The sequence below is a fragment of the Thermothelomyces thermophilus genome, chromosome 2 (assembly GCF_000226095.1).
Source record: "Thermothelomyces thermophilus ATCC 42464 chromosome 2, complete sequence".
Classification (NCBI taxonomy): Eukaryota; Fungi; Ascomycota; class Sordariomycetes; order Sordariales; family Chaetomiaceae; genus Thermothelomyces; species Thermothelomyces thermophilus.
Window position 1 is genome coordinate 5,180,508 of NC_016473.1, and position 17,087 is coordinate 5,197,594.

General features: G+C 53.1%; 6 protein-coding genes across 6 annotated transcripts; 2 read left to right on the top strand and 4 right to left on the bottom strand.

Annotated features, from left to right (window-relative positions):
• Nucleotides 1-171: 171 nt before the first annotated feature.
• On the bottom strand, nucleotides 172-2,506 carry MYCTH_2302949 (uncharacterized protein). The gene is made up of 4 exons (XM_003662328.1): nucleotides 2,210-2,506; nucleotides 1,807-2,138; nucleotides 1,231-1,703; nucleotides 172-1,153 (listed from the first exon to the last, which is right to left on the bottom strand). Exons 1-4 carry the CDS (start codon nucleotides 2,295-2,297, stop codon nucleotides 394-396), a joined length of 1,653 nt encoding a protein of 550 aa, XP_003662376.1. The 5' UTR covers nucleotides 2,298-2,506; the 3' UTR covers nucleotides 172-393.
• Nucleotides 2,507-5,087: 2,581 nt separating this feature from the next.
• MYCTH_48379 (carbohydrate esterase family 1 protein) lies at nucleotides 5,088-5,996 on the bottom strand (the record flags this gene model as incomplete). The annotated part of the gene is made up of 1 exon (XM_003662329.1): nucleotides 5,088-5,996. The coding sequence occupies one exon, from the start codon at nucleotides 5,994-5,996 to the stop codon at nucleotides 5,088-5,090; it is 909 nt and encodes a 302-aa protein (XP_003662377.1).
• Nucleotides 5,997-6,584: 588 nt separating this feature from the next.
• MYCTH_78090 (ferulic acid esterase) lies at nucleotides 6,585-8,208 on the top strand (the record flags this gene model as incomplete). The annotated part of the gene is made up of 3 exons (XM_003662400.1): nucleotides 6,585-7,289; nucleotides 7,372-7,485; nucleotides 7,600-8,208. Exons 1-3 carry the CDS (start codon nucleotides 7,128-7,130, stop codon nucleotides 8,206-8,208), a joined length of 885 nt encoding a protein of 294 aa, XP_003662448.1. The 5' UTR covers nucleotides 6,585-7,127.
• A 444-nt stretch (nucleotides 8,209-8,652) lies between these two features.
• MYCTH_2019739 (uncharacterized protein) lies at nucleotides 8,653-9,423 on the bottom strand (the record flags this gene model as incomplete). The annotated part of the gene is made up of 2 exons (XM_003662330.1): nucleotides 8,653-8,915; nucleotides 9,120-9,423. Coding segments are annotated over 2 exons (567 nt in total), but the record flags the coding sequence as incomplete, so codon positions are not given.
• A 1,566-nt stretch (nucleotides 9,424-10,989) lies between these two features.
• Nucleotides 10,990-11,777, bottom strand: MYCTH_2302957 (uncharacterized protein). Its single transcript, XM_003662331.1, has one exon. It carries the CDS (start codon nucleotides 11,652-11,654, stop codon nucleotides 11,178-11,180), a length of 477 nt encoding a protein of 158 aa, XP_003662379.1. The 5' UTR covers nucleotides 11,655-11,777; the 3' UTR covers nucleotides 10,990-11,177.
• A 945-nt stretch (nucleotides 11,778-12,722) lies between these two features.
• Nucleotides 12,723-14,058, top strand: MYCTH_2025626 (uncharacterized protein; the record flags this gene model as incomplete). The annotated part of the gene is made up of 2 exons (XM_003662332.1): nucleotides 12,723-13,059; nucleotides 13,241-14,058. Coding segments are annotated over 2 exons (1,155 nt in total), but the record flags the coding sequence as incomplete, so codon positions are not given.
• Nucleotides 14,059-17,087: the final 3,029 nt, after the last annotated feature.

Sequence of the window (17,087 nt, forward strand, 5' to 3'; positions counted from 1 at the left end):
ATTGTTACTGTGTAATTAGATATGTGGCGTTTAATTACTAGTTCTCTCAAGTTCATCAAAGTCTAACTCCGATGCCTAATTAACTCCTTCAAGATCTATGCATCCTAGGCTCCTTACATTCCATTGTCGATGGATATCTGTCGTCGCTTCAATATAACATGGGTAAAGAAGGGGGGGAACAGGTTGGCTCATGTAGCAGGTTGTACAGAGTCGCTTGTCTATTTCCAGACCGCGTGTCTAATTACTTATTTCCTCCGCTTTATTCCAAAACAGAGCCATGTCGCTCTAGCTTCTTCACGCCTGTTCCTGGGTATTAATTATCTATTCACGCCAACGATTTCTAATTATCCCCATTCCACCCCCCCGTATTTGCCACACTCTCGCCATGTCCCATCAGCAGTCCTTGTACTCGTCTTGCTTCACATCACCGCTCCCGCTTCCGCTCCCGGCGCCCTCGACGGACCTCTTTTCGGAGGCCGTCACGGCGCCTTCCTGCTGTTGCAGATGACGCCTGTGTTCCTCGGTCTGCTGGTAGTCTACCAGGAGCTCGCCGTTCTTGCCGTACCAGCGCGGCTCGACCTTGGCCTGGTGCACGACGGTGAAGACGCCCTTCCAGCCGTCGGCGACCTTGTGGAAGATGTTGTCCATCTCCTCGAGCGAGCGATAGGCCGTCTCGGGGTAGAAGAAGTAGACGCAGGGCACCATGAAGGCGTTGATGACGGCAAAGATGATGTAGGTCTGGTAGCCGATGTTGTTGAAGGCGACCGGAGTGATCATGACGACCAGGAAGTTGAAGATCCAGTTGGCGCTCGTCGACAGCGCGTTGGCGGGCGCGCGGATCCGCAGCGGCACGATCTCGGCCGGGTACAGCCACGTCATGCCGAGCCAGCCGACGGCGAAGAAGGTGTTGAAGACGAAGAGGAAGACGATGCCGGCGATCTGGAAGCCCGTCTCCTGCCGCGAATTTACCCCCGCCAGGATGGCCATGGTCGCCGCCTGCCCGACGGCGCCGAAGAGCATCAGGTTGCGCCGTCCGACCCGCTCGACCAGGAAGACGGCCGGCCACGAGGCCAGGAAGTATTCCGTCCCGTTGAGCGCCGCGAGCAGGCGGGAGAGGAAATCGGACATGCCGAGGCCCTTGTAGATGACAGCCCTGGTGTCACGTCATGTTAATTAGCAGTTTGATAATTAATTAAGAGGGGTGAAACATAAATATTCTCGGTGACTCACGCATAGTAGGTAATCAGGTTGATGCCGCTGATCTGCTGGAAGACCTGGTTGAAATAGGCCAGCAGGGTGCGGTGTAGGTTGCGGTTCTTGTCCATGGTGAAGAGGTCGCGGAAGGTGCCCTTGGACATCTCCAGGACGGTCTCCTTGATGGCGAGGAACTCGTTCTCGACGATGCGGTCCGACGTGTCGGTGTCCTCGAGCGCGGCAATCACCTCCCTGGCCTCGTCCTCGCGACCCTTGAGGATGAGCCAGCGCGGGGACTCGGGCAGGAAGGGGATGAAGGCGAGGATGATGGCGCAGAAGAAGATCTGGAAGGCGAGCGGGAAGCGCCAGGCGACCGAACCCGGGGCGAAGGACAGGCCCAGGTCGATCCAGTAGCTGATCATGATGCCGCACGTGATGAGCGCGCCTTCGATCATGACCATCTTGCCGCGCTTGTGCGCTTTGGACGTTTCTGACTGCCATGTGGGGACCTGGGAAGAGGGTTTATTATTAATTAGCGATCATCTTCTTCCTTCCTTCCCCAGACATCCCTGAGGAGGATTTTTTTAGCGCGGATTGCCTCTGAAAGCATACCGTGGATGTATTGCCGCCGTTGCCTAGACCGGTGATGATTCTGCCAACGATAAACTGCGGGAGGGTGGTGGAGCTGGCCTGCAGGATGGCGCCGATAACCATGACGGAGGTGCCGAGCATGATGACGCGCTTGCGCCCGAGAGGGTTCCCGATGAAGATGGTGATGATGGCGCCGAGGAAGCAACCCAGGTTGTACGAGGCAACGGCGATGCCTTGGTAGGTGGAACGTGTCGACGACTCATCGTGGCTAAGGCCGGCAGCTTCGGGGTTGATCATGGGGAAGGCGTCGAGGAAGACCTTGAGAGTCAATATCCCGCCCATGACTCCCTGGTCTGTTCCGGGTGCGGCGTGTAAGTGACCGACAAGATCCATGGCCATGGGTGGACGAGGCCGCTTTGCTTACCGTAACCAAAGAGGAGAAAGTCGCATCCTGCTATGGTGCCCACGGCCAGGTTGAGGGCCTGGCCCCTGAGCCCGAGAAACTTCTTCATGGCGGATGACTACCTATGATGCTGATTGCCCTTGTCGTGGCAGCTGGCCGGCCCCCTTCTGATGATGAGTCTCGAGAAAACGCACGACTCGGAGGTTCAGCACCCTGAGAGAGACATGGGGAGAGGAAGGATGCATGCGGACTTGCACGTAGGCCGGGCGTCGGCTTTTTATGTACCTGCCGACGCAGTGCGAGACACGAGGAGGCGAGAGACATCCATTGACTGGCCGGCTCGCTTTCCCCTGGTCTAGCGTAGCACCTGTAGTTACACAAACCCGGGGTGGACTGGGATCATCGATGCATGCACCTTGCAGATTTCCATACGATGGTCGAGCAGCTGGAACCGTGTCCCTCAGCCGCTCGCATGGTTTGTGGGGAATTGTGGGCAAGCAAGGCCCATGATGAGGGGCTCCGGATATTCTGAGTAGTGTATGTGTATTCTGAGTGGCGGAGAGTGGTGAAAAAAAGTTGGGGAAATTCAGGGACCGGATGGGGAAGAAGCATGGAGAAGTCATGACGCCGATCAGGCGGGCCAATCCTGCCCGCTCGCTTCTTTCTTGTCTGCTTCTTACACAGTACCCGCAGTTGGTTGGCCCCTCCTTTTGCCCACTCCGGTCCACTCCTTGGTTCCATCAATCCTTCCGCTGCCACAGCGAACCAGTCAGCGCACGGATCCAACGGGCCGGCAGAGGTTACCTGACCCGGCAGTGCCGTGCCGGTCATTGGCCGCCGCGCCCGAGTCACCGGGAGCGGAAACTTCAAGGAAATGCGGAGTAGTGGCGACCATGACGAATGCCTAGAGATCGGCGCCGTGAAATCTCCACAGCCGACGGACTCGGCTTTGCCTGATTAGGAATTCCGAACCGGCTTGCCTCCAACTGGCGCCGGGCAAGGGCGAGCTAACGTTCGCGGCAGTTGAGACCGCGCCGGCGATTTGGAAGGGTAAATAGTCCGCCGAGAATGTGGTTCGTGACATAAAAAAAAGAGTCGAGATCAGAACAGATTGCGTTGTACAGTTCCTGCGCCGAGCCGGCGCGGTGCAAATTCGTTCCTTCCCCCCGGTACTCACGGCCGGAATGCCCCAAAATGGAAAAAGCGATCCAGCCACGTGCCAAGGTCAAAATAGGACTTTAGAGGGAACAAACATTGCGCGTCGCAAACGGCTCCTATGGAGTGATCCGTGCTGGCAGTCAAATAGGCGGGTTTGTCTTTGAAAGCGAGAGGATTACCTCGTCACATGGAAAGCACAAGAATTGGGAGCCTGTTGCGAATCTCGAAAAATGTCCTCTGAAGAAGATGTGGTGGAATGAAGTTCACTACGGATGAATTACTTCGTAGTTAGTTAGTTATAAGGACCCTTCCAGGCGTTCCTTGGCGGGCGGCCTCGTTCACGACCTGTGATTGGCTGAAACACTGGGTGTCATGCCATCCAGCCATAGCTGACTAATATACATCGTGGCGCATGTGGAGTGGCTGAGTCTCTGACGCAAAGAACCAGGGACAAAGCATTGCAGACAGAACCCCACCTGGCTTCCACTTCCCCATACTAGGGAGCATGCCATCTGCAATGGCAGACCAACCGCAGTCGCGGACGGCAGTCCAAACACATTTAAGTATCATACAAGGAGAATCCTATTGGGAAAGGACTTGATGCCTTCCGTACTTCATTCAATCTGCGAAGCCGCCTACCTACCCTGCACTTCCGACGTGCTCGAGCAACTCGGCCAAGAGGGTAAGAACAACAGTCGGGGGCAACTTCCTTGGCTGGAATCGAATCGCGCGCGTGAGTTGGCTCTGTGCTCGGTCTCTGGAGCATGAAATTATTCCACTGGTTTGCCTTGGCTCTACTCCGTCGGTACCTTATGAACGCATGTAATCAGCTATGTACAGTAATTAATTACAGTACAAATGCTCTCGATTGCTTGGTGCATGGCTGGGCTGCGGTTTTGGCGGAGCCCAAAAGCAGTTCCGATCAGTATTGCTCTGCGGAAAGTCGAATAACCGTGAAGGCTAGCGCCCAACATCGCCACCATCAACACACCCGAAGGAGGAACGGTGATGCAGTACGTTGTCTACGGACGCGTCCATCATGTAAGGTTGGATAAGATAAGCCCTGTGGATCTGGCAAACGGGCTGGCAAACGGAGTGTTCTTTGTTCCTATCCTCTACTTATACAGAGCCAACAGGGCCAGCAAACGTAGGAAGGAGACATCGCACTTTTGAACTATTTACAATACTACAACCTTTTCCAATATTGGAACCACCATCTTCTATCAAACGGCCCACGAAGGAGAAAATATGCAGAGTCTGGTTTGGAAATAGGAAAGGGCTTGTCTGGCTTGCAGTTGGGACCAGCAGACCCTTCTTATCGACAGCATATTAAGCTCCAAGTCTTCTTTACTTAGTTAGCATGCCGAAAGTCGAGCGAAACGAATCGGAACTTATTATCAGTCATAATCTGCATGTGCAGACGATAATTATGGCATTGCACAAACGGCGATAAAACGACAGGCATCTAGGTATTTCTCCTCCCCGATGATGTGGAACTAATTAATTAATTAATTACTTACAACCTGGTGATCAGGCGCGGCACATCGGCCCCGAAGTCAGTCAGGCACAAAGGTCGAATGTTCTTTACTTGTCCAGATTGAAACACGATCAAGAATATCAGGGCAGCGGTCATGAACGGAACGTAAAATACCTAACATCATCGGAAACCGAACCGAAGTTGCGAGACGGGTTCACATATTGTGCCAAAAGGGAATGCTCAGGGGATTCCTCTCGGGCTTAATTACTTGAACTGCGAGAAGAACTCCCAGGTCTCGACGGCCGAGAAAGTGGTGGTGGCGCCCCGGTCGACGGGCTGCGGGGTGTGGTCGCCGTCGAACGCGTTCCACACGACGGGGTAGTCCGGGTCGCAGCCGTCGTAGACCGTCTTGACGTGGGTGCCGCTGCCGCGGGCGGGCTCCCGGGGGGGGCCCCGGCCGGCGTCGCAGCCGTTGGTGCGGACGAAGTGGTCGCGCATCTCGCGGCCGCCGGCGACGGGGAGGACCGGGTCGGAGATGCCGTGCTGGCCGTAGTAGGCGACGGGCTCGGAGGCGCCGGAGCCGGCGCCGGCGCAGCCGCCGCTGATGACGGGGCTGCCCGAGAGCACGGCGACGGCCCGGATGCGGCGGCCGAGCGCGCACGCGAGCGTGTACGACATGGCGGCGCCGTAGCTGAAGCCGGTCGAGAAGCGCAGGTCCCGGTCGACGCACACGTCCTGCTCCACCGTCTCCATCACGGCCTCCAGGAAGGCCACGTCCTCGCCCCCCTGGTTGGCCCAGCCGTTGTTGAGCCCGTCGGGCGCCACGTAGACGGCGCCCACCGTGTCGTTGGCCGCGAGGTCGGGGATCCCGTACCACGGCAGGTAGCCGCCCGTCCCGGTGGTGACCTGCTGGGCGGTCCCGCCGAGGGCGTGCAGCGCGAAGATGAGCCGGTACGGGTGGCTGTTGTCGTAGTCGTCGGGAAGCTTGACGTAGAACCGCCGCGTCTTGCCGTTGGAGGTCAGCGTCAGGGGAGTCGTGGCGGACCCGTCCGTGATCAGCGTCGGCGTCTTCCCGCATCCCGGCGACGGCGTGGCGGCCGTCACGCCGCGGAGAGAGGCCACCGTGATGGCCACTGTGGCCACTATTAGTCGACCGAGAAGGTACCGGGACATCTTTGCTTCTCTTGGTCCTTGCTATGTTGCCAAAGATTGGTTGTAGAACGTAATTAAATGGTGGGCAAGAGGGAAACAAAGGGTTCAGCCCATCCTCGTGTTCCAAGAATGGTGGCCCAAGTTTATGTCAAAGATATTATACAGTCCTTTGGCATGCTGGTGAAGGATTGACGGTGCTATATGATAAGAATAGTTGCCGAAGTGCCACGGACGTTTTCTTCCAGGGTTGCAATTGCTCTCTCCGCTGAGAACCAACCTGGGGAACATCCTCCGGTTTCTCTAGCATATTTCAACGCTTGGCTGTAACGGTACTCTAACGAATGCCGCAAAACCTGGGCTAAAGTGACTGGGGTTGTTGTTTGGGTTAATTACTCGGCATTGGGACTCGGAAGGACGCAATGATAGACGGCGCAGGTTGAGGAGTTCCAGGACATGGCATTGAATGTTGTCATGAAGATGCGTCCCGGGGCGAGCTAGGGCGCCTGAGATCTGCGTTCCGTACCTAAGACGGTTCCGATGAAAGGCAGACATCCCCGCCCACTATGCGGGTGAAATAATTAGCGAGGGCTACGTAGCACTGTTGAAGGGCTGTTTGGAAGTTTCTTATTGTGAGAGGGGGCTCGAGTCACGGCAACCAAGTTCGGCGCCTGGTCATCTCTGGAGCTGACCACGCCTTTGGCCGTCGTCGATTCCGCGTCTCAGAGCCGAGTTGGCGGGCCCCGTGCAGGTTAAATTGTCTGCAGCGCCCGGCTACCTGGAACTCCGAGCGATTACCAGTTTCGGCTCGGAGCACGACCTTCGCCAACCCCAGATCGGCCACTTCAAGGGACCGAAACCGTTGCCGTGGCCCGATGCCGTGCAAGTCGAGCCTCCTCCTCCTCCTCCTCTCCTCCTTCTTCTCCTCCGAGGCCAAGTCCGTGAATACACCAACGACGCCGTTACGTTGCTGATACTTAAGTAAGGAAGGGCGCGGCGCTCGCTGCTGCTGATGTGAAGACGAGGAGCAGACTTGAACATTGGTAAAGCAGAGCACTGTTTGATTGCGCTCGTGCACTCGCCACCATCATCCAATTAACATACCTAGCCCATAATTATCGGACACTGGCGTTCGAGCACCGCCCACCGCCCACCATGCGTCTCCTGCGATCGCTCACCAAGATGGCCGCCATGGCCGGCCTGGCCGCGGGCGCGTCACTGCAGCCGGTGACCAACTTTGGCGACAATCCGACCGGTCTGCAGATGTATGTGTACGTTCCGGACAAAGTTGCGGTCTTGCCCGCCATCATCGTTGCTGTAAGTCAACAGGCTTGATTAACATTATTATGTGTTTGAGTTGGATTGAGTGGTGATGACCGCTAACTTTGTTGTCGATCAGCTGCATCCCTGTGGAGGATCGGCTCAGGGATGGTACTCGCAGACACGGCTCCCGTCGTACGCGGACCAGCTTGGGTTCATCCTCATCTACGCCGGCACGACCAAGATGAGCAACGTACGCATAGTTTTTTTTTTTTTTTTTGCTTTTTTTTGCTTGCTGTATTACATAGAGAGTTATACCCTTACTAACCATAATTATTTTCTTCCTCGATATTTTCTTTGCCAACAGTGCTGGGACGTCCAGAACCCGGCCAGCCTGACACACAACGGCGGGGGCGACGCCGGGGGCATCGTCAGCATGGTCAAGTACGCGCTGAAGCAGTACAACGGCGACGCGTCGAGGGTGTACGTCATGGGGGGCTCGTCGGGGGCCATGATGACCAACGTGCTGGCGGGCTCGTACCCGGACGTGTTCGAGGCCGGCGCGGCCTTCTCCGGGGTGGCGCACGCGTGCTTCCTCGGGGCCGACTCGGCGACGCCCTTCTCGCCTAACCAGACGTGCGCGCAGGGCCGGATCCAGCGGTCGGCGCGCGAGTGGGGGGACCTGGTGCGCAACTCGTTCCCGGCCTACGACGGCCGCCGCCCGCGCATGCAGATCTTCCACGGCAACGCCGACTTCCTCGTCCGTCCCGAGTGCGCCCACCAGGCCCTCGCCCAGTGGGCCGACGTCCTCGGCCTCCAGCTGACCCAGACCAACAAGGGCGTGCCCTCGGCCGAGTACACCCAGGAGGTCTACGGCGACGGCACCCAGCTGCAGGGCTTCTTTGGCGACGGCGTCGGCCACATCGCCCCGGTCAACGAGCCCGTCATGCTCCGCTTCTTTGGCCTGATGAACTAGCTCGTACCGGATGTACTGTACCGTAAATGATCCATCATTTAATAGCGAATAGTACATAGTTACATACCAGTATGTAACTGACATGCATGTCAAGATCCCGACATTGTGCTCCGAGTCAACCTTGGATGGGAGGTGATGACAGCCTGGAGGACGAAAGTTGATTTGACCGTAGCATGCTGTCTGTGCTCTTTTGAGGTCTGAACGCCTCATTATTACCGCGAACGGTGCATTGCATTATGGGGGGTCGATAAACTTCCAAGGGGTATAGTTATACGCGCGTAGAAATAAATAATAACCAAGAAGAGAAGCCAAACACATCCAACAATGTGCCTACTAATAATACACCGCTAGTTTATAAACAAATGGAGCGCTATAATACCGCTACCAGGGAAAGAAGAAAAAAGAAGAGAAAAATAAATAACAACAAAAAAATAATTCTCAGCGCTCGTTCCGCTTCTCGTCGAGGCAGACGCACATGGCCACGACGAGGGCGATGTCGGCGCCGGGAGCGATGGTGACGTGGTAGGTCTGGTGGCCGAGCAGGAGCTCGCGGGCGTTGAAGAGCTTGCGGTCGATGCGGGCGACGACGGCGCCCGTGGCCGCGTCGACGATGTCGGCCGACGTGTCGAACCAGTTGCCGCGCATGGTCAGCGTCGCGGGGACGCCGGCCGCCGTCGTGAAGGTCGCGTTAGCCTCGGAGCCCAGGACTGTTTTGGAAAAAAAAAAAAAAACAATTGTTAATTAATTTTGCCTAATTAGTTTTGGTAATTACTCGAAGCTGTTTGCATAATAATAATCCAGGGCGGCGGCGGATGGAGGGTTGGATGAGTGGCAGGAATGCCGCGTTCTTCTTCTTCAACATAACGAAAATGCAAAGAAGAGAAAAATAAACGAAAAAAAAAAAGACGTACGCTTAAATTTGCTCTTGACCTGCATGCACTGCCTCTGGTTCGCGTCCTCGCAGGAAAAGGTGGCGTGAAGGTGGAAGTGCTCCTTGATAATGTCGAACAGGTGGACCCCCTGGAAGTCGTAGACCTTCTTGCGGCCGTGCAGCGAGGCGATCTTGCCCTCGACGTGCATCCAGCGAGCCCCGTCCAGGCCCTTGATGTGAAAGTCGTCAAACGCCCTCTCCTTGAGCACGAGCGTCACCGGCTGCTGGGCCATCATGTGGCTGAACAGGACGAGTGGCTGCGGAAGTGGCGGGAGCGCGTATGCTGCTGCCATGATGCCTTTTAATTAAGTACGTCTAGGTACCGAGGTAAGAGGTTGTTGGGTTCTCGGTTGATTGTGTGCGCCGACCGATCAAGCTGCGGTTGATAACTCGGAATCGTTGTGTTGTTCTATTTCGTGCTTCTCCTTACGGGCGGGAGCATATAAATAGGGATATCGGCCGTGTGGGCAGGACATGAAAATCAAAAAGGGGACTGGCCGGCATATTTAAATATTAAGGCTCTCCTGGTTGATGCTTTCTCCTGTGTTGACAGATCTCTGACATTTACAATGAGAATTTCCTTGTTCTGAACATCATTCCCCAGAGTCGCAGTCGGGCAGTGCAGACTATCTTTCCTTTGGCGCCAGGTCACAAGTCAGTCAGCCTAAGCAAAGTCCCCCCCGCTTTAGGCTCTTCAGCCCAGGGGCAGTGCTGCTGGCTGACGGCCTACCCCCGGCCGTTTCTGGGTGGGTAGGTCCGTATACGCGAGTCTTATTCACACGTTGTTGTATGGCCTTACATAGTATAGCCTACCATTCTGGTGTTGGTTCCCTAACGGGAGCCGGTTCTCCGTTTTGGTTCCGTCACACGTTGACGGGATCGCAAAGGGCCTTGTCGTGTTTCCTCGTTCGGATGGTGATCTTTGTACGTCCATCATCTCCTTGTTTCCGGCAAGGCAAGAGGAGAGGCCTTACCTTTCTCCAGCACGGGCTGATCCGATCCGACCTGTCCACCCGGTGGAGGGCTGAGGTGTTTTGCAAAGAAGTGGAGCATTGTGCTTCTGTTCGCCCGGATGAACCTTCAGAGGGGTGGCTTCGACGCGGGAGGGATGGAGGAATATCCCTGCAGCACTCCAACATCACGTCATTAGTTGATATCTGGGAAGGCTTGGAAACTTGAGAGACAGGGGATTGTGCAAACGTGGTTGACCGAGACTCGTCTGGTCTCCAAATGCTCCCCTGTCGAAAAGTGATTACAAGACCGCCCAGAATAGGCCCTTCGGCCCAGCAGCCAACTATGGTATTCCGTTCAGAACAATCTGACGAACCTGAATTCGAGCGTGGGAAGAATAGAGGAGGCAGGGCAAGGCTCCAGGATCGACCCAGGGTAGGTATCAGTTAATTAGAGGGTTTCGCAGGTCCATTCGTCGCGCTGCTGCAGAACGTCTAAGCCCGTCAAACACGACGGCGAGCTGATCGAGTGCAAATACGACCATTTCGAGCAGTTGCGGCCGAAAAGCTTGCGATTGGGAAACCATCGATGATCTGCGTGTACGTCATCTGGGTTGAGACGGTCGAAAAGACATTCCGTAGAGCCCCGTTCAAAGACATCTCAATGCTGTCACAGCAGGCTGCAGGCGGGGTAATGACGGACCGAGCTTTACCAAGGATCGTCCATGGCAGCGACGTGACGGGGTGAGGCATGAAATGACATTGTTCAGGGTCCCACGCTGAACTTCTTATTGCTCGATTTGGCTGGGTAGCGCTGCCATTTTCGGCTGCTGTGGTGGACCGGACCCCACTAGGGTTCCCGGCCCCACCAGGGTTGCAGGCACCCACATCTTCCTGCAGGATGGCCCCAGTCAGCCTTCGCCTCGTTCCTCCACCATCGTAGCAGCAGATAACCGGTATATAATAATAGTATGTACTACATAGTATACAATATCTTGGCGGCCCCCCAGTACCCACAAAGAAACCTGACTTGCATTCCGTCCGGCAAAGCCATCGTGAAAGCGCCGCCCCGAGGGGTAGTAGTGTGCTTAAGCGCCGCCCTGAGGGGCAGTGTGTGTGCGGGCCGTCGGCATGACCGCCGTGCGCTTGCCGCCCTGCTTGAGAATGACGGTGATGCGTGTGACTTCGAACTTCTCCTTGACCATGTCGAGGGTGTCGCCGTTGACGGGGGCGACATCGACTTTGCCGAGGGGTTTCCCTTCCTCCATCTTGTCGAACAGGCCCGAGACGCGGTCGGCGGAAGAGAGCTTGAGCTGCGAGCCCACGGCTCTCCCGACCTCATCGGGCGTGACGGCGTCGCGCGCGCTGGCGTCGCCCGCCGGCTTGAAGGCCACATAATATGTGACCTCGTCGTTTGCGTGCGGCAATGTCTGCATCCAGTGTTCCGCAAACCGAGCTTCCCTTTCTTCTTCGGCGAGGATCGCGGGATCCTGGGCCTTCGATGCCGATTGGGAGGTTGAGGCGGCACGCTGCTGTGTGTTTGCTGCAGTTTTCCGAGTAGACATGATGATGCTTGGGAAGTTTTGGTCAGTTGTGTTTCGAGTTTGGAGAGAAGAACGTCAAACAGAGTGAAGGGATGGGCGTATTTATTGAAGCGCTGGGCTGGGCTGGGCTGGGCTGGGCTGGGCGAGCAGATCGGAAACAAGGCAATGTCGGGTGAGAATTTGATATCAAATCTAAGGTAGTTCAATGGGTGTGCGAATTTGGGCGTTGAGCTCGGGGATGGGCGACTCTCTTGTTAAATGAATTGGGCGACTCTGCAGCTCTGCTCTGAGAAAGTGTGAGTGCATGACCAACTAGGCGAAATCTCGGATTCTCGGGTTCCTATCGAACGTTACCTTTGTTTCATCATGTCCAGTTGGCCCGGGAGATATCTTCTGATGCACGAGGTGCGGTAGGCATAATATAATTATTATACATGGTCCGGCCACACGGTAAGCCAACCGCAACATGCCCAAAACCCATCATCCATGGATGTCCCCTGATTTCCCTTCACTCCACCTCCCCACCCCCTTCCCCAAAATCAACCCTAACGTCAGAATGAGTTCCGAACGGGCCTAGTACGTCTCGCTGGGCTGAGACGGTTTCGAGGCTGGCCTTGCCCCCAAACCTCTGGCCCTCGGCAGGATTGTGTCAGGTATATGCGGTGCGGTTTGCGAACAGAGGCGGCCACAGCCATGCTGCGATGGCGGTTCGGACTCGGAGATAAGTGGGCCCCTCAAACATCACGGCGGCCCATGCCGGGAGCGGCCGGCACCTCGGATGGTATCAAGCCGTCTCTCCGGTCCATGGGCAAGGATAAGCAGAAACATATGCTCCCTGCCGTCTCGTAGCACCCGGTAGTATAAATAGGTACTCTTCGACTCGTGAACAGGCACGCTGCACAATCGAAAGCAGCACCAACCAACTAACAACGACATTTACCGTATCCTACGAGAAATCAGAGCGAAAATAGCCAAAAAGGGGGCCACCTGTGTCCGTTCCTTCTGACCTTGTCTTAACTAACACTAGCCCGCCTGCTTGTCTACATCTTACCGGCGCTCTTCTTATAACCACACTCGGTTCATATTCCGTCCCTCCCTCCTTCGGCAGCCATGAGCGGTCCTACATATGCGCCGTATTTTGGCGTCGAGATTGAAATCTTCGTCAAACCCTGGGATGCGTGGAAAAGGCATTTACTAGAGCTTGACAGGTCACGCCGGAAAAGACCAGGTGCCTGGAAAGATTGGGACCTCTCGCTCAAGAACAGCGAGTCCAACAAGAAAAAAAAGCTTGCCCAAAACAAGCGTGCTGGGAACATCGTCAAGTCCATCATCGACGAGGCTCTAGGAAGCAACTCTTGGAAATGCGCTACCGATGGCAGTCTTCACGACGAATTGCTCACGGAGCCGGATAATCCCAGAGATTGGTGTACGTATTCATGCACCGGATGCTCCCCCTATTCCCCTATTCCCCTATTCCCCTATTCCCCTATTCCCCAACCCCCCCCCCCCAGCTCCCTTACCATTGGATGTGAGATGAGGCCCTTGGGCAGGACTCGCGCAAGCACAAAGCCATTAATAGATATATTATTTATTTATTTTTTCCCCAGGGGGCATCGAGATCGTCTCGCCGGCCCTGTCGTCGTCCCGAAGGTGGCAGTCCGAGATCCGGGAGGTCTTCGACGCGTTGAGAGCCAAGTTCGAATTTTGGACCAACGAAAAGTGTTCCTGCCACGTGCACGTCACGCCAGGCCCGGACAAGGGCGCCAAGTATACGATCCCCCAGCTCGTCCGGGTGGCGAAGGGGGCAATCTACTGGGAAAAGGCTCTCTGCGACCTCCTCCCGCCCGAGCGTCGCGACAATCGTTTCGCCAGGCCCAATCACGAGAGGATTGCAACCCAGGAGTACAAATACATCGAGGAGAACCCGCGGACGCCAGCAAATATGCGGCTGGCGCCGTGGGAGTCGGTGTTTCGAAAGATCGAAAAGGCAGCCGACCACGAAGAGGACGTCCGGCTGAACATGTTTATCTGGGAAATGTCTGGCCGGACGGACGAATACAAAACAAGATACACATCGACCAATTTCCGAGCACTGACTAGGCACGGGACGGTCGAGTTCCGCCGCCAGGCCGGGGCTGCCTCGGCCACGACCGTGATCCACCGTGCGGTCCTCGCTCTCACGCTCCACGCCAGCGCCATGCGTTACGATTTCGACGCGGTCAAGAAGAGGACGACCATGCCCACCGTAGACGAACTGATCAAGGAGCTGGCCGGATGCATGAACAACCTCCCCAAGACCTGCCAGGGCTCTCGATTCATCAACTGGCTCAAGTGGTGCCGCGCAACCTACTCCGGAAATCACCAGCCGCCCGAGCGTACCATCAATTCCGTCGAGCAATCCCTGCGATTAGGGGGGCAGTACCCGGACGTCCCCACGGGGTCGACCGAGCGTCCCCCGCTCCCGTCTCTCTCGCCGTCCGCTGCTGGCGCCGCTCCCTCGCAGTCCCGTGCCTCCAGGCCGCAGACGACGACCCTACCCGAGCGCCCCGCGCCGGCTCGTGGCAGCCATGGCACCCATGGCACCACCACCACCACCACCACCACCCGGCCCCAGGGCTCGACCTCCCACTCTACCCATCCGTCCAGCAGCCAGCCTTCCTATTATTATCAAATGGGCGATCGCCCATCGGCTGGTGCGGGCCACCATTCTTCGCGCAACCCTCCCCCGGCACGAAGCAGCACCCACTCTTATCATGACCGATATCGCGGCTCCGGCTCCGGCTCCCGCTCCGGCTCCCGCTCCGGCTATTACTAAATTGATGGCCCAAGACAAGACCGCGGATGACGAAACGATCGATTCCTGTCCGAGGACTGATCAACAGCGGTGCACCAGGAACGAGCACTGGTCATTAGTTGTATTAGCAGTGTGCGACCGGCCAAGAGAGGCGTGTGTGTGTATGTGTGTGTGTGTGTCAGTCAATGTCTGTCAAGGAGACACGATCCAGGAGATTTGTCATAAAGTAATTACTTTTGTATTATTTATGGCTTACCTGCTAACCAAAATGTGAGGCGTGCCGCTGGTCCTTGTCTGTTTCGACTTTTGAGCTAGATTCAAGTCCCAAGTGATCACTAATTAATTATTAATTAATAATTAGGTAATAGTACCTACCTAAGGTACTTAGGTACTCAGCCGACGTCGTGGTTAACCGCCATTGACGGGACCTATAAAGGTAATGGAAGATAGTCTCCAATAGATGGAAGATAGTTCCAATTGATAGAAGAAAAGTTGGCAAGTTGTAAATAGTTCAAAAGTGCGATGTCTCCTTCCTACACTTGCTGGCCCTGTGGCTCTGTATAAGTAGAGGATAGGAACAAAGAACACTCCGTTTGCCAGCCCGTTTGCCAGATCTACAGGGCTTATCTCATCCAGCCTTACATGATAGACGCGTCCGTAGACAACGTACTACATCAAAAGGTGTTAGAAACATATTAACCGAATTCGCTCGATGACTCGCTTGCGGTTCTCCGTAGTTCCCAAGAGAGGTGAAGTCGAAAAATGATGGTACACCGTGGACCGACCCACTGTGGGAAGGTAGGGAAGTTAGGTAAGGCATTTATTCTATCGGCATCATTGCACGTACATACATACATACACACGAGTGCGTGTGCTGCGACCAGCGCCTATCATTTCCGATCGATGATTCGCAGCCCGGTCAAAGGTGCCTTCCCGTGCTCTATTACCCGGTGGTTAGTTGCTGACTAATTAGTTCAGGACTACCACCTGTCTCCCAACAGGTAGGGCCAAAACCCCCGGACATGCCAATATTGCCGGACATATCGCCACCAAATTTCCTATATATTCACGTCTTTGCAAAAGGTGCCATCAAGTTCAATTACCGTCATAATAATAGCCTTAAATAGCTATAAATAGTTCAATTGTAAACTAGGCTCTGAAAAGCTTAAAAACGTAGTAAAATTTAATTCTACCTGGTTATAACTAGTCAAATAATAGGTTATATAACTTATATTTATCTCCTTCTCCCTCTATATTATACCCCTTATCCCTATTACTTTTAATGCTCCTAATTATAATAGTACCTTCTCTTTTAGCCTCCTAGTAATAGTTATTATCTTCTATCCCTAGCGTTACTACTATAGACTTATAGGTACGTTACTTCTTAAACCTCCTAATATCCTTTATAATAGCTATATATAGAGACTCCTTCTTACCCCTAGATAGAGATAGTAACTTAATATCCTCTTCCTACCTATCTTTACTATTTATAAAGTCAAATCTATTATTATTACTATTATTGATTAATATTATAGTTATACTACTAATCTATATCCTAGGACATTTAGGGGATAGGAGTTTAACTTCTAATAATAGCTTAGCTAACTAGGGGATTAGGACTTATTTTCCGTCTCTAAAGTCGAAGAATACTAGTAGCTAACGTTCCTTTAATAGAACCTAGAGAGGGTCCTTATTATTAAGAGAAAGATAGTTATTCTTATTAGTCTTTTCTAAGAATTTAGTAAAGGTTACTATATAAAGGCGACGCCTATTAATACTAGGAATCTTATTCTCTAGACGCCTTTTCTAGACTTTATATTCCTCTTTATACTCTTATTTAATCCGTTTAATGGTAATATAGGTAGCTTTTCGGCTAGTATCTCGAATTGCCTTAGTACTCTTCTAAGCTCGGATCTCCCAAAACTATCGAATCTATTAGATAGTTATACTTATTATAACCTCTCTTATTAGCTTGATAAGTTAGCCTTATATTTTCTTGATAGATAGTATAGCTAGATAGGCTCTCTTGTCCTTAGTAAAGTTATTTAGATATTTATATACTAGTTAACCCTTATTAACCATTAATATAATATCCTAAAAGTATTCTTATATTAATAAACTAAAAAGCTTAAGATACCGCTTTTAAATATAGTTAATACCTTTTTTTATATATATCTATTGCTTATTATCAGGAATTATAGTAAGATATCTAATACTTATAGTAGATAATACTTTCTCTCTAATCTAGTCCATTATAATATATTGGTTTAATAGAAAAAGACTAGTCTTTTCAAATCTTACTATAATATTTTAATATTTGAAACTAGCCTCCTAGATTTCCTAGAATCCTTTAATAAAGTCTGTCTAGATAAACGTAAGATCGCCATTTCGAACTACCTACCAGAGATATTATTAATATACTTCCTTAAGATAGCAAAAGACTCTTATATCTATTAGCTAGATAAAGTATATTAAATAGGGAAGGAGGAAGATAATAATAATATTAAATAAGAGGTAGTATTTATAAAGTTTAAGGTTATAATATCCTATAAAGTTATCTAGGATAAGTAGTTAATATATATATTCTTCTAATAGTATGGATATATAGACTAAATCTTTAGAGGTAACATTATCTAGGTTAATAAAGTATATATTAAGAG

Coding starts and splice junctions, on each gene's coding strand:
- MYCTH_2302949 (XM_003662328.1), bottom strand. CDS start 2,297: ATGAAGAAGTTTCTCGGGCTCAGGGGCCAGGCCCTCAACCTGGCCGTG. Junction 2,139..2,209: donor CTTTCTCCTCTTTGGTTACG/GTAAGCAAAGCG, acceptor CACCCGGAACAG/ACCAGGGAGTCATGGGCGGG. Junction 1,154..1,230: donor AACCTGATTACCTACTATGC/GTGAGTCACCGA, acceptor ACGTGACACCAG/GGCTGTCATCTACAAGGGCC.
- MYCTH_2302957 (XM_003662331.1), bottom strand. CDS start 11,654: ATGTCTACTCGGAAAACTGCAGCAAACACACAGCAGCGTGCCGCCTCA.